Source organism: Meleagris gallopavo, chromosome 1, assembly GCF_000146605.3.
Source record: "Meleagris gallopavo isolate NT-WF06-2002-E0010 breed Aviagen turkey brand Nicholas breeding stock chromosome 1, Turkey_5.1, whole genome shotgun sequence".
In the NCBI taxonomy this organism is placed as follows: Eukaryota; Metazoa; Chordata; class Aves; order Galliformes; family Phasianidae; genus Meleagris; species Meleagris gallopavo.
In genome coordinates this window covers 125,317,378-125,332,732 of record NC_015011.2, presented here as the reverse complement: position 1 = coordinate 125,332,732, position 15,355 = coordinate 125,317,378, and the positions used below count along the sequence as shown (strand labels likewise).

The 15,355-nt window shown below is 39.1% G+C and overlaps 1 protein-coding gene across 1 annotated transcript in view; it reads right to left on the bottom strand.

Moving 5' to 3' along the window:
- Positions 1-15,355, bottom strand: part of LOC100549657 (sodium/hydrogen exchanger 7) — a gene marked incomplete at its 5' end in the record, with an annotated part of 52,248 nt that overhangs the window by 12,736 nt on the left and 24,157 nt on the right. Inside the window, 8 exons of the mRNA XM_031557346.1 lie at positions 4,282-4,435; positions 5,030-5,141; positions 7,868-7,981; positions 8,098-8,186; positions 8,537-8,642; positions 12,580-12,721; positions 13,012-13,117; positions 14,439-14,551. Coding sequence (XP_031413206.1) covers positions 4,282-4,435; positions 5,030-5,141; positions 7,868-7,981; positions 8,098-8,186; positions 8,537-8,642; positions 12,580-12,721; positions 13,012-13,117; positions 14,439-14,551 — 936 coding nt within the window. The remainder of the gene's footprint in view (positions 1-4,281; positions 4,436-5,029; positions 5,142-7,867; positions 7,982-8,097; positions 8,187-8,536; positions 8,643-12,579; positions 12,722-13,011; positions 13,118-14,438; positions 14,552-15,355) is intronic.

Below are 15,355 nucleotides of genomic sequence, written 5' to 3'. Positions count from 1 at the left end.
AAGATGGATCCCAGCATCACTTCTTGTCATTGCAGCACACTGAAACATGGTGTGCAAGAAAGGCATTTTATTCAAAGCCTAATAGCTGGACCACCCTGGTCCATATTCATCCAGACACTGTCATCAAGCTGTTACTTTCACCTTCAACCCAGATAGGTAGATAGTTCATATAGCAACTATGAGAGACTATTTAGTTTTGTGGTTGTTTTTTTGTTGTTTGCTTATTTAAAGAGGAAGAAAAAAAAAAAAAAGATATCACTTGATGAAGAGCTCCTTGAAAGATTATATTTGCAAAGTCATGCAGAAGGCAGTAAATATCTAAGCTGACATTGTCCAGACAGCCTAAGTATATTAAATGGAAAGTTATAATCCTCATGTTTAAGATTCAGAAAAAGATGGCTTAATATAATTGAAATTACTTCTTTAAAATACACAAACGTTTGAAGCGACTTATGAAGGAGAAGCAAGCATTAATCTACACACTGCTTCACTCAGCAAGAACTAGGTCAAACCCTAACAAAAAAAAAAAAAGGGGAAATATTTTTCTATACAAACGCGATAAGTTCCCCTCTTCTTTCTCCTGTAACAAATAAATGAAGCTATATGTCAGCTACTTTTCAGAAAAGAGGAACTCTGCCAGTGGTTTTGATTTACAGAGCTAACTTACTGGAAATGTTAAAGCTTCACACAGGAAATTGTTTCTTCACTTTAATCTCAACAAAGTAACAGATTTTCATTTTTAATATTCAAGTAAGTTGTTTTAATTTCTACCAAAAAACATCTACTACTAAAAAAATCATCAGTTTATATTCACATACATGAATATGTATCATCAAGACCAGCCAAGACAGCGCACAAATTCAAACAGAGATGATGTCATAGCTTTACACTGGATTCTGGTGTTAATTTTTAAACTCACCTAAAATCAAGTGGCAGAAACAGAAAGCATCTGAAGATCCCATTATTTTTGCTTGGATTTTGCTGTCACAACCTCACTTTCCCCAACCAGTTAAGCAGCAAATGCCAATGAAGCCTCCACTGCAAACAGTAGGTCCTTGGCTTGGTTGTACATTTAAACTTGACCACTGGAAACTAGTTATATACCTTATCCTTAAAATATAAGTGCTCTTCTGATTACTTGAGATATTCAGAACAGAGCACAGCAAGGAACGTGGCATTTTTGTCTATTTTCATAGAATCATAGAATAGCTCAGTTTGGAGGGGACCTTGAGCACCAGCTCAGGCTTCTCAGGGCCCCATCCAACCTGGCCTTGAACAGCTCCAAGAATGGGTTAACCACAATTTCTCTTGGCAGCCTATGCAAGAGACTCACTACCTCCTGAGGAAATAACTTCTTCCTAACACCTAACCTAAATTTCCTCTTTTTTAGTTTAAAGCCATTCCCTCCTTGTCTTATCACTATTAGGCCACATAAAAACTCAGTCCCCTTACTGCTTATAAGCTCCCTTTTGTACTTTACCAAAACTTAGTTTTCATATTAGCCTCTCTCTCTGACCGACTTTTCTTTTAATATATTTCACATCAAGTTGGAGAAGGGATCACCAGAAGAAAAGAACAAAGCATGCAATCCAACTGCCATTCAAACAATAGGTACATGCCTCCACCTGAGCTACTGCAACTCCAGATCCTTGCATAACCATTGCCTCACATATGCACACAGCTACCTCTGCATGAACACAGTGGTACCAAGCCAGGCTGAAAGTCTTGGCTGGAGCTAGCTCTCTGCTACTATTCTATTTAAACTTTGTAGACTAATCTTAAAAAATTTTTCTCATTTACGTCTTCCTTAACACCTCAAAAACTGCTGTGAACTTCACACGAGAGATGGACTTTTAAGAGTCTGCACAAATCCTGGCATTTAAGTCCAACACACAAGTGGCATTAGTTTCCTATTTCTCCCCATTTAATTACTCTAGGAAACAATGAACCTTCTATCTTTTTATCTCTCTTCTGCTAAACGATCCTATACAGGAGCACTACTTATTTCCAGCCTCTGGTACTGCTATCTTATGGCAAGTGCCAGAGCTGAGAAAGCATCCAAAGGAAGTGCTGTCTCAGCACTACAGAACGCAGCTGTGTGAGGCACTGGGAAAGAAGAGCACCTTCATCTCCTCCTGCCTACCTCACCCACCGGGGGGAAGTGATGGAAAAGCAGCACACGCCTAAAATTCAGCTGGAAAGTAATCTTTGTCACTTTGTCACAACGGAGTATACCAGACCTAAGTTTCTAATATTTCATCAGCTGCACACGGCTGCCACCTCCTGGCACGAATCTGAAGTAATCCCTAAGAAGTGCAGCTTCAGTGATCAACACCGCAGTCTTCAGGGCAGCTGCAGGCAGACCCAAGCAGTTCTCTGCAATACTTCTTTCTTATGTGGAGTTCCCCTGCCGACACGATATCCTTCTCTTCATAGAGAAACTAAACATTTATTTTCTGTCAAGCATGTCAAACAAGTGATGATTAAAATAATTACTTAAATAAATGTGGTTAACATTTTAAAAAGCTAAACACTCCAGGCCACGGTTCAGCCAACCGTCTGTCGGCAGCTGCTCCTCCAGGATGGGAGGCTCCTTGAGCCCAATTCAATCTTGGTAGACTGCAATAATGTTTTTACCTATCTACTGCTTGCAAGAACTCATCTCCTGCTGTCTTGTATCCCGTGCCTCAGAAAGCTTCTGTACACTGCTGGTCAAGCAGATACCATCTGCCTGACTTGCTGTAATTAGTATGGGATTTCCTTACATACCACTATTAGCCAGAAATTTGCTTCCATTTCCAGAGGTGCCCAATGGAAAGCTGCACGTGGTACCTACTCCAGGCATCTTGTCTGAATCACTAATCAGCTTCCATATGGAAAGAGACACCAGTCAGGCTGAGCTTAGAAGTATCACTAATGGTCAAATGATACCACATCAAAAATGACTCAGGAGCTGTGGAATTGTTTTGCTGTTGATCTCAAGACCAGGTATTGCATATGCTGTTTCTAGCAGCATGATCTTTGGTGATACCTCTTTCTGGAGTGCTAGCTAAGCATCTGGAAATTGCATTTAAAGGACAAAAATGACAAAATTGGCACCAAAATATAAAAGGAAACCAGGATTACCAGTGTCTGCTGCTAGACAGAGCTGAGATATTGTAAATCACTGTTGTAATTTCTCAGGCTGGAAGCATCTGACATTGAATGCAGCTGTCTTCTTGGCACAGAACCGTTCAACTCTGCCAAATACATATCCTTAATGACAGGTTGTCAGGCAGTCTGACATATCACAGTGTTTAGTAAGTTCATCCCATTAACTTCAAAACTTGCTGTTGACATTATTGTATCAGATAGTTTGGCTTCAGCTGCCTTCAATAGCAGGTCTCACAAACATTTCTGGGAGTCCTATCCATTCATACTTTTTTTTTTCCCCCCAATCTAGAAAGCACCTGCTACCTATTACTACAAGTAGTTCAATGAAATTTTCCAAGAAGAGCAACAATCCTTGAAGATTGTTAGTACTTCCTAAGACAGAAACTGTTTTTTACCTAAGATTGTTTTTCCCTATTCTAGCACAATACAACAGTAGACATTCTGGTTAGCATAACTAGGCTCCATTGTACTTCCCTTCCCTCCCCCCACTAGCTACCAAAGCTTTCAGATTGCCAACAGAAGTTGTCCTTAAGAATTGAATCATTATTCTTTAGGGCTTCTGTTGATAAGCAGTCTCAAACACAACAGTACTTGCAGCCCTAAAGTGCTAAGTATTGACCAGAATTTACAGACAAGTGGCTATAATTGTGTTGTTCGTCATTTCCATAGATCACCTCAAAACAGAGGAAACACTCAGAGAAGCAGGTTCCCATTTACCTCAGTTGTTCAGACAGCGTTAATTTTGTTCAGATAAATGTTTAAAGTGCATTCAGAATAGCACTAAAATCTCCATCTAACTTGAAAAACAACACAACCATTACCCATAGGCTGAAGATGGGGAAATACAGGATGAGAAGTCAATATGGAAACAGATTAGCTACTACTTTCTTTTTTGTATCTAGCAATGCTATTCCCACATCCCACTGGGCTGACAAGGATCTATAAGCTTACTCACAGACCACTAGGAAACGTAGGCCAAATACCAGCAACATTTTTCAGTTGTTTTGTTTTTGAACCAGTCTGCACTAACAATAGAATGTTCTAAATACCTAGAGCACATCTAGCAAGCATCAAACAAGTTTACCACCTGAAAAGTGAAGTTTTCCCAGCATACAGCTACATACTGACCTGATGTTCAGCCATGACAGCATGGGAGTTGTGCCTCCACCAACAATCCACACAGTGAAGAAGACAATGAGGAGAGTTGTTGAGAACATCATCTGATGAGCATAGGTAGCAGTATCTCGTATGGCCAGAGCAAAGGCCATAGCTCCCCTGAGACCTATGTGAAAAAAAAATGAAACAGAGCTTCTGAAGTGCAATCATGCCTTCATAATACAGCATCTTTCCTTGCTTTTCCAGACATACAGGCTTAAAGTGATAAGCAGAAAGCAAGGACTTCAGAGTACTCTCACAAGAGTTTTGACTCCCTCAGTTTCCTTGATAAATTATGCCTTGGGATGACTTAGACTGTAACTTGCTGAATCCACAAGCGCTAAGGATTAAGTATTTTCATAAATTAATAGGAAAGAAATGCAGAAAAAAAACAAGTTGTGGACAACAGCAAAATAAATTTGGAAATCAAGCAGCTCCCTGAATCTAAATGAAAATGCACACTTATTCAACACTTGAACTGAAAATATTCCATTCCCAACATGAGGTAATTGTAAGCTGCCAGCAGCTGTCATTTCAAGATGTCACTCTTCTTAGACAATACACTTTCATAGAAAGTTGAGAGATACATGAGAGCATGCTACAGCTGCCAAGTCTCCTGTTAAGGAAACCCACACGTTTGCAGAACTACCTCCTGCTTTTAAAATCCACATCTTACAATTTAAAAGAATTATTGCTTTACCAAACATTTTTGCTCTTTTACCTGAAAACATCATCATGTGTTGAAAATTCCAGCTGATCTTATGCCTTCTGCCCAGATTCAGCAAGAAGGAGAGGGGGTAGATGTGTGCAGCTCTGCCCAAAAAGATTGCAATCTGTTCACAGCTGAGGGTTAAGGATTTCACCTTCCCAGGGTTTAAAACACTCTTGGGCACCTGGCTCTAACATGAAACTTCTGTTTTAATGAGAAATTTATGCAACAATATCAAGTGTCACGCTATTCTTGTCTATATAGAACAGACTTTCACCAAACATGTGTAGAATGAACTCACTGCACCGAATGCAGACTATTAGAACCATGTGTTTTTAATGAAGTTAAATTACATCTAGTATGAGGACCATCAGCTGTGCAAACAAAAACTAAAATACCATATTTTAAGCAGCTACCATCTCCAACATGAGATTGCATTTTAGACCAGCAGAAATGCAGCCCTAGCAAGAAAGAAAGTCAATATAAAAGACCAGCAAGTGTCCACTATCATTGCTCTTACAGATGCAACGTGACCTACCAGTCAGTGGGCATTTAAGAGATCAGAGAAACTACAAAGATGAATTAAAAATAATCATAATTACTTATCCCATTCCACAAGGCATTAACTCAATGGGGAAAGCAGCTGCTAAGGCAAAATGTGGGTGCTAGTACCTTCATCCTCCTCAAAATTAAAAGTTACACCAGAGGTAACAAAAGTTAAGTGTTGTAGTACAAAGAGATGTGAAAAATGCAATAAAGGTAGGTGGGCAGGAAGAGAATAGAACAGAAATTCTGAAGGGAAACAAGACTGATGGCATAGCTTGAACAGAGGACAGACGGGTATAGAAAAAAAACAAAAGAATTACAACATTCAGCACACCAGACAACTTTTCATCCATGTCTTCAACCAGTGGTCACAGGGCTCCAGAACATTTCTTAACTCAGAAAAAACAGATGTGAGGATGTGTAACATTTTTTTCAGTGTTTCAGAAAAAAAGTAAATCATCAAAGAAAAATAAAGATAAGTGCAATAAATCCCTAGTAGTAGTATAGATATGAGAGAAAGAGTAAGGTGGAGAAAAAATAAGCATTCTGGAATAGGCTGCTTTTATGCTTCCTGAGTTTTATCTCCATGGCACAGAGGCCTACTCCTCAGTAGGCAGAAATCAAGACACGAACCTTCGTGTCCATCATTTCAGTCACACTTTGAACTGCTCTGAATTTTCAAGCCCCCAGGAATATAGTGAAGGAATAAGTATACAATCTGTTTTGAAAGGGGGCACGGGGAGAGAGGAATCTAGCAACTCCCAGCTTATCTGAGGGAGACTACCACCAAAGTGCTCAGTTCTGAAACAGCTGAGAGCCAGGTAACAAGTCAGCCAGTGATGATGGGAACTGGATACCAGTTTGAACAAAAGGTTGAACACAACAGCATTACAAGCACTGCTTGCCATCAACAGCTGAGGCACATATTTTTGTCTTCTCCACTGACAAAAGCAACAGGAACGATTTTTCTTTTGGATCAGACTGGTGAAAAATCAAGAAGAAAAGTTGAGAAGTCAAAACCTTCTACCTCTACCTTGTTTGCCCTGACAACTTCTGCAATCTCTTACAGAAATCCTAAGCTATTTCTCCATTTATAAACTGACAAGCTCACAGTGCTTTCACCTATGCTGTAAACATCTTTAGAGGAAAGACTGGGAAAGAGCAGAGGGATGAACACCTATTATTCCACTTGTTACAAATTACTGTCAAGAATCAAAGAGAGTTTGTATATTATTTCCAACGTCAGTCTTGGTATCAAGTTACATCACGGCACTATTACAAAGCTTTCTCCAGCCTTAAGAACTAGATACCAATTGTGGGAATGGGAAAAAAACAGACTACAATGTAGATTCCTCTCTGCAGTAATTCAGGACTGCTGAAAGTTGAAGATGCATTTCAGCTCATAGCCACAACACCGTGCATGCTTAACCGTCATGATGCAACATACTTTTTTGAATGAATAATGTCTGGAGAAGAATAAAAGTTTTGTGTCTTCCTTTCCCAAAAGACATTAACACTTGATTGAGATACAGTGAATAACAGACCAATCCAAGCACACAGCCCCTCTCCAAAACCTCTCCCCTCCTCATTCCCCCAGCTTCTCTTCTTTTCCACTCCACTCACTCTTAGATTCATCTAGTATAACATTTCCAGGTGGGCAACATATACATTTGAGATGAGAACAGGTAAAAATCTGAATGTCATCTGTAAATTCCTTACGCCTTAGGAAAAACAAGCAAGCAGAAGATATTAAAAACAAACAAAAAAAGCAACTCAAATACTTTGCATTGGTGAACCATTCTTCACCAAAAATTCCCTAGTATCCTCATCCATCATTTTACCTTTAGATTCAGTGTTTCTCCATATCTGTGCAGCAGGCGCTCACATTTCCCAAGTAAGTGACTCCCTTTGCCTATGCTGATAAATGTAGCAGCATACTGCTTCTCCCTTCTGCTGATACTGATGTCTCCTAGTTAGGAAGGAAATTTGCAGGTCCAGTGTTGAAAGTTCCTCTGTGCTACAGCTACGTGGAGGAAAGCATATTCACTTATATGTTGAATTTACACTACTTTTTGTACCCACTCAGATGCAGAGCCAACAACTTTGTGGCAGAGGCCTCAGGGCTTTGATATAAGGGTTAATTAAATATTTTCTTAGACTTCTTGTGTATGCAAGACACAGGTACACTCTGGTCAACCACCATTTATTTGGTCAGTGTAATTTAGTTGATAAACCTAAAACGCAGCACCAGTCTACAGGCACACATGAAAATACAGAAGCCTCAAACAAACTGAAAAAGGATACAAAAGCTCCAATGATGAAAACTGGACTGAATATATGTTTCTGGAAAGTAAACAGTGCCAAACCCATGTAAGAAAAGATGAAGTTCTCAGCCAGGAAATGCAATACTTCAAATAGCTAAGGAAAGAAGAAAAAAAAATTACATGTTAAAGGCCAAGCAATAAGTACTATTTTCAAAATACCAGTACACAGCACTATAGCAATACAATGTACAAAAGGTGAAAGGATCTTGCCTGCTTAGTGCGACTTCTTGATTCAACTGACAAGTTATTATACGTGTAATGTGCCTGAGTAATTCCACAGAACAGGACAGCCACTACACCTGTGAACAGAATTACATGTAAAAAATCAGTCTGTTTACTATGTGAGCACAAGATATTTTCCCTTCTCCAGTCCTATTAAATTACCCTTAACCTTGAGATTTTATGAACCTCATTTTCAAACCAATGATGGGGCTGGGCATGCTGGGACACAGATGCTTTTAAGCCAAATGAAAGCTGCTCTTAAGAGCTTTTACTGCACAGTGTTGCACCCTCTATGGCATTGTACAGAATATAGAGAAGCTTTAAGTGCTAACATCGTGTTTCTCACAGGAAGGTTTAATGAGAAAGTGCATACATGGCTAAGATGGGCAGGAGCTCTGTCTTAGTGTGCTCAAAGCCACCAACTCACCAGTAAATCCACAGGCTTCTGCTAGCAAGAAAGTGCTCCAAGACATTAAGAAGAAGAGAGCCGTTTCCAGCAGAGGGAAGCAGTGTAACTTGGTAAACTTCGTCACGTTAAGTCATTTGTTAAGGGGTCACAAATAAAAGAAACCCACTGGTCCTTCAGCTTCTCTCTCTACCTAACATTTGTGAAAAGTGCTTTTATGTGCTAATAACCAATGCTAGTCCAAAAACATTTTTTTTTTTTGGCATGAAAAACATCGATTCCATTGTGATATTAAGACAAACTTCAGAATCGAGGTCTCCCTTTCAAGTAATTAATTTTGGATGTGCGTGCTGCACAGCTGCAGCATAACTCACCTTTTTCTAATAGCTTACTCCATACCACATTTCCCTGTAAAGTACCAGCACAGAAGGGATATATACTCAGTGTTCCATTCAGACTGGTTTTTTTCCTCCCAGTATATTTTATTTTTAGATAATAATTTGCACACGTATACACACTGGTCACCTTTAGATAAACCATAAAACGCATCCAGAAGTGTTTCATTTACAGGGCTGATCTCAACTACAGAAACCCTGGGATGAAGCACATTTATCAGAATTTTTCCACTCAGATTTGTGGAGAAGTCTTTTTCAGCAAGTTTGGATATTTCTGCATTTTTAAGGTAAAACAGATATCCTGCCTACAAAAAGATTTCTTCTCCCTCTGTTGATACATCTTAGAGAAAATGCCAGCTCAACCACAGCACGCTCAGCATTTTCAATGGGAAGAAAAAACAAATTTATCTTCCAAATGAGAGAACTTGAATAATGTCAAACATACAGAATTAACAGTTCACGTAGGTAGCAAATAGTGAAACAAGTTTCAGCTGCCTTAAATACAGATCTCCACATACTTCAAAATTTTTGTTCCCATTTATGGGTATTTTTTCCCCTTTCTCTCACTATTTTGGCAACAAATAAACAGCACATCTTACTATACCTCAGGTGTCAATAGCTGTGCACAACTGTACAGGGAGTTACAGAAAGAAAGAACGTGCTACAGGAGTGGTAGAGAAACCTCTGCTCCTTCTGAAGGCTGATGGCTAGCAGTCTTTGAAATCCAAGCAGGGCAACAGCAAGAGACCAACAGTATGGAGACTTGCAACAGCAAGATGTAGCACTCTCCCTGTCCATAGGAAGGCAATCAGCACCTTGACAGAGACATCAGGGCTGCACCATCATTCACCGCTCCTCCCTATCTATAATACAGCTGCATCCAGGGCTCTCTGTGGCATTACACAATCAAAGCTAATGGCAACACAGCTACTTGGGGAGTCGTGGTTCAGTACATTAAAAACAATGAGGAGCACTACTTTCACAGGAAATTCACAGGCCCTGGGAGGTCTGGAGCTCACAGCACTCTTTGTGATTCTTGCAAGAAACATTCAGTTGGCCCACAAGACTCAGTGGAAGCAGTCTCCCATGGGCTTTGTCACAGAATATGGTGTTCACAGCTACAAGTGATTAACACCAGAGGCAAACAGCTGGCAGCATTTCAGTGGTTAGCACAAAGCACTCCTGAGCCTGGCTACCTGCTCCCCACCCACACTACTGCTTCCTGTTGGCATTCTGCATGGCTCAGAGGAGGGAAGGGCTCTGAAGCACATATTCCAGATGCAACTTCAGACACAACCCTACTTTGCCAGAAGGCTGAACTCAAAACAAAAGCCCAAATCATGATCAGAAAGTCTCTGTGACTGCTGGCATTAAACAAAACATAAAACTCAGCATTTTCTAAACAGCTGTTACTCTCCACGTGGTCCTTCTCCTACATAATCCATCTCTCTGCCATTTTTGAAGAGATACAGTTATACCACATGGATCACTCCTACCTCCCAACAGACTTATTGTGTAATATCATACTTCTGAAGCAGCAACAATCACTCAAGTAGCACTTACAACCCACCTTCCACAGAAGACTTAGATAATCCCACTACAAATTTATCCCAGTGCCTGACTCAAAAGGAATTCATGCATTTCCTTAGCAACTAGACAGTCACGTCTTTTGCTCCATGGGAGAAGAGGTTGAAGGTTGATCTCCTGAAGTTAGAAAAGGGCCCTCATTAGAGCTGATTCCTCATTTCCAGTCTTTTCTGGCAGCCTTGTGAATCAAACTCTTTTTTTCTCTTGCCACTATAGTGTGAACAACCATATCAAAGTAATTTATTAAATTCAAAATTAAGACTTGTGGTTGTCATTCTGGAGGAAGAGGAGGGTGAAAGAAAGGAAAAGAAAAAAAATCACTTATTTTAATTGACCAAATTAAAGTAACACTTCAAAATAATTACTTGTTTTCTTAATTTGAACATTAAATCAAAGAGTTTTCTGTCTTTATTTCTTAGACGTAGCATTTTGGCTTCACTTCATTCTAGCCAGGCAGATTCTACAATTTAGAAAGAAGATACCAAATAATGCAATACTTTAAATGTTATTAAAAAAATAATAATAATAAACAAAGGCTTTGAGGACAAGACAGTTTGCTGAAAGACAGAACAAGTCTAAATATATTGTCTGCAGTGTACTTGCAAAAAAAGTATTCTATTTTCAGAGGACAATGCATGATTGCATGAATGCCCTTTGCTGGCAGAGAGGTATGCTGATGGGTACTTCACAGCTATGACAGAGCTACAGAACACTCTTGGGAGTAAGGTTCTATTAACTTCACTCATGACTGAAGTTACAGGTTCTAACTATCAAAGAGTAAAATGCACATTCCCAGTTAGTTTCTACATTATTGCACACCATTAAGTAGTTTTCCAAAATAAAATAGTAAAAACTGTATAATTAAGCAACAGTTTATGCATTTTTATGCATTTATTTTTAAACCAGAGGCTGTCTTGTGAACAGCATCCTTCCTTCTAGTCTCATAGCACCCTCCTGAGCAAAGCATTAAAAACAGCAAGAACCAATTGCTGCTTTAGAACATGATTTTACAAAATGGATCTGAAAGTATTCCAGCTGCAATTAGAAGCTGCTCAGAAAGCCAAAACCACAACAACAGCATTTGAGCAGCTAGACCTATAGGTGGCCAATGGCTTAAAAGCCAGTTTAAGAATCATCATTTTGGGTCACATCAACTGTAGAACAGTGCAACTGGAAGACAAAACACAAAAGCATCACAGCACATATTCTTCCTTATAGCTGAAAATTTTCCATTATGCGGGATACAATCAGGCAAATCTGAGTGGTGTGCCTGTAACAAGATACAGCTGAGATACTAGTGCTTAAGATAAAGAATCACTGGTTCATTATTATTGTGCAAAATATCACATTTTACCCCTTCTAGGTCAATTTTCAGAAGTCTAGGGTGATCAAAGCAAGCTGGGACACATAGAAATGTTGTTATCCTTCTTGGTCTAAAAGCAAAAAAAAAATTGATTCTTTTCCCCTCCAGAAGAACCACCACAAACTTAAGGTTTACTGCCCTAGCCCAAAGCAAAACCCACACAGATTGCTCTCTGAGTGCTTCAGAGTTCTGATCAAACTAAATAAATGTCAAGAGAGCAGGACAGGTCATGCAAAGCACACAATGTCATGATGTTAACTCTGACAGAGGTACAGTCTTTTCCAAGCTGCTTGACAGGAGATTTTCAGCAAAGAGTTTGAATGAGAAACACTCAGAAAAACCTCATTAGGGTTAAAAAAAAAAGCTGTCACAGATTCTGCTGAAGACAGAACAAAACACCAGTTATCTTTCAGTTACCTTAAAAACTGCTTTTCATAATTACTAAAACTGAATGATAGGTCACCTATTTAGAGCCTCTTATTGACTTTAAACCTTTTGGCAGCACACTGCATGCAGTAACATCGTTAATACACCTGGTGTGGCCACAGGTATACGGGAAAGAGTCATTTCTGTGGGTATCTTTCTATAGACAGAGTTAAATCTTCATACTCGGATTGAAATAAGCTAGAGTCACCATTGCTACAGCAGGAAATAGGTGAGCACTGTTAGCACCTGAACGTGGTTTCTCATATGGAGGAGCTTAACATATAAAAGGATATCAGAGCTGTGACTACTCCTGTCACTGCTCCCATCATGAAAGAACCACTGAATATTCCCAGGAAAACACCAACTGACTTGAAAAATGCTGCTGCATCAAAAGCGTGGGTGTTTTCACCTGTTGGCTGGTAGGCAACTATGGACCTAGGAAAAGAGTAACACAATGAGAAGTCAGAAGTGGCACCAGAATGGTTTTAAACCTTAACAGCAGAAAATAAACAACAAAACAGACCGAGCCATACTGAAGATAATTTTTTCCTTTCTGATCTGTGTATGCCTGAAGAATCTTAGCAAAGGCTTGTGATATATATTGTCAAGTTCAAGGAAATAGTCTTAAATTTAAAACACATGTCTAAAATAGATTTTTTTTTCCTCAGAAAAAGCATTTAAAACAGTTAAGTAATTTCAGAGTAGAAATTCAAGTAGCTACTTACGAAGATAATACAATGGCAACAGCATCATTCAGCACACTCTCCCCAAACAGAAGAGCATAGAGATCAACATCAGCATGCAGCTCATTAAATATTGCTAGCACGGTAACTGCAGGAAAAAAAAAAAAAAGAAAAAGAAAAATCATACTGGATGACTTCAGGAACGACTGTGAGCTGAGAAAGCAGATTTACCAGCTTGCCTTAAGCAACAAAACACAAGAATTGAAGCACAGGATCAAAATCAATCTGGGAAACAGACTAGCCATGTTTATCAACAGGTAAATAATTCCACCATCAGTTTTAGGGTAGCCTCATTAGGCAGGAGCTCTGTGCCCTCCCACACGCACAGCATTTATAACAAAGCCCCTATGATGCATAGGCACAGCGCAGACAAAATATTTCTGCTATTTTTTGTAGAATGCTCTGCTATTTTTTGTAAAATGTGTTCCATATAAGATAACCAACAAAAATGTTGTGCTGCTCTTGCTGTGTGGATTGTTGACGTAGCTTTATTGTTTCAATCACTGCACTAATGGCTGTAAATGTTCCCCAAAGCATACCTTATGCCTCAGGAGCATGCATTTGCACAGGATTTGAAATGGGCAAGACTGCTAAATATTTACAGCAGTCCTTTCAAAAAAGACTCCAGTCTGACATGAAAGAATGATTTCAGATGTTCCCATATATAAGCTTCAAAAGTCAGATGGCAATTTTTTGCATAAAGGCCAAGACAGTGTTCAACCATAGCCTGTCAGAGCTCAGCTCAATTACAGGAGCTACTTCCCATTTTCACAACAAACAACACTGAGCACATCAAATAATCTGTTTTAAATGTCACAATTCATATTTCAGCACTCCATCCCCTGGCCCTGCTCTTCCACCAACTCTCCAGACTGACTTGGCAAGCAGAGGTACATTTGTGAACATGCTGGGTTTAGAGGGATAACTCAATTTTCTGCCAAAAGCTCAAACTACTTTGCAGAAGAGCATTCTTCTCTTTGAACTTGTATAGTATGAACTTCATTTGAAAAGGAAAAAAAAAAAAAAAAAAGAAAAAACCCTCAAATATAGCTCTGAAAAATATCAAATGTCAGATGCAACAAAGATACAGAAGTCCTGATATCCAATGTAATTTATTTTCAGCCATAAACTTGACGCATGCTAAAAAAAGAGTCCGTTGGGGAAAAATAATTAAAATAATGTATAATGAACAGGAAAGTTGCATTTGCCCCCAAACATACCATCACATAATCACCAAACTGATGGAATAGCTTTCACAGCACACAGAATCTGTGTGCATTTCAGAACATCAGAGATAGTAGAATAACATAAATGAAAATAAAGTACCATTAATATATTTGTGCTATATAGCCAACAATCCTAGCAACAGGATCATTTGGAAGGTAATTAAAAATTGCTCAGCAAGCTACCTGGATCAGTGGCAGATATTATCGCTCCAAAGAGGAGGCAATCTGTATAATAGAATTTATCAGACAGCTGTCCCACCAACTTCATTAGTTTCACAACCCCATACATGAGATTCCTGAAGAGAGAGGATAAAACAGTCCAAGTCAAAGAAGCTAGCATATTTCAAACGAGCAAAGGAAAACCACAAGCAACAGTATTTCAGGTGGGCTTTGTTACATTGGAGCTCTGTGAGACAGTGCTGCAGTCTAAGCTCTCAAATTGAAGTCTCCTCTCTTCTCTAGGAACTGAGTCAAGAGTGAGACATGATCAGGCATATATAAAGTAAGCACAGCACGAATTCTGTTCATACAACCAGCACAAACTTCACAGGCTGCTTCCTTTTTCCACCACAGGGAACATTTTCATGCTCAAAATTCCCCTCGGTATTGCTTCTCCCAACACAGTACATAGAGAAAAAGCTTTGAACTGAGAATGGCTTTTAAGTATTTCTGTGTAGTGAAATTGAGAGATGCAAACCAGAGTCACTTATGCAAACTCAGGATTTCTGTATGTCAGAATATCCATGCACCAAGAACACAGTAATATTAGCTGTGCAAGTGATTGTATGCAAGTAAATATGCAAGTAAACTAACATGACTATCTTAAACCAAATGTGCACATATATATAAAGTGATGTACATATTCATATCAGAGAGGGAGAGACAGAATGTGCACATGCAAAATAGAAAGGGCATCTCCAGAAATTTGATAGCTAAGATTCTATTACAAGTAGCGCCTACAATTCAGAATAAAGTTAATTCTAACAGGAGAATAAAAAAGGTTTCATTTTGGACTACAACACAAGATCAAAAACTGAACACTGCTCTTTAGTACTTTGGACTTGTCAAGTGATTCAAACTTGACAATATTATTTTGGGAT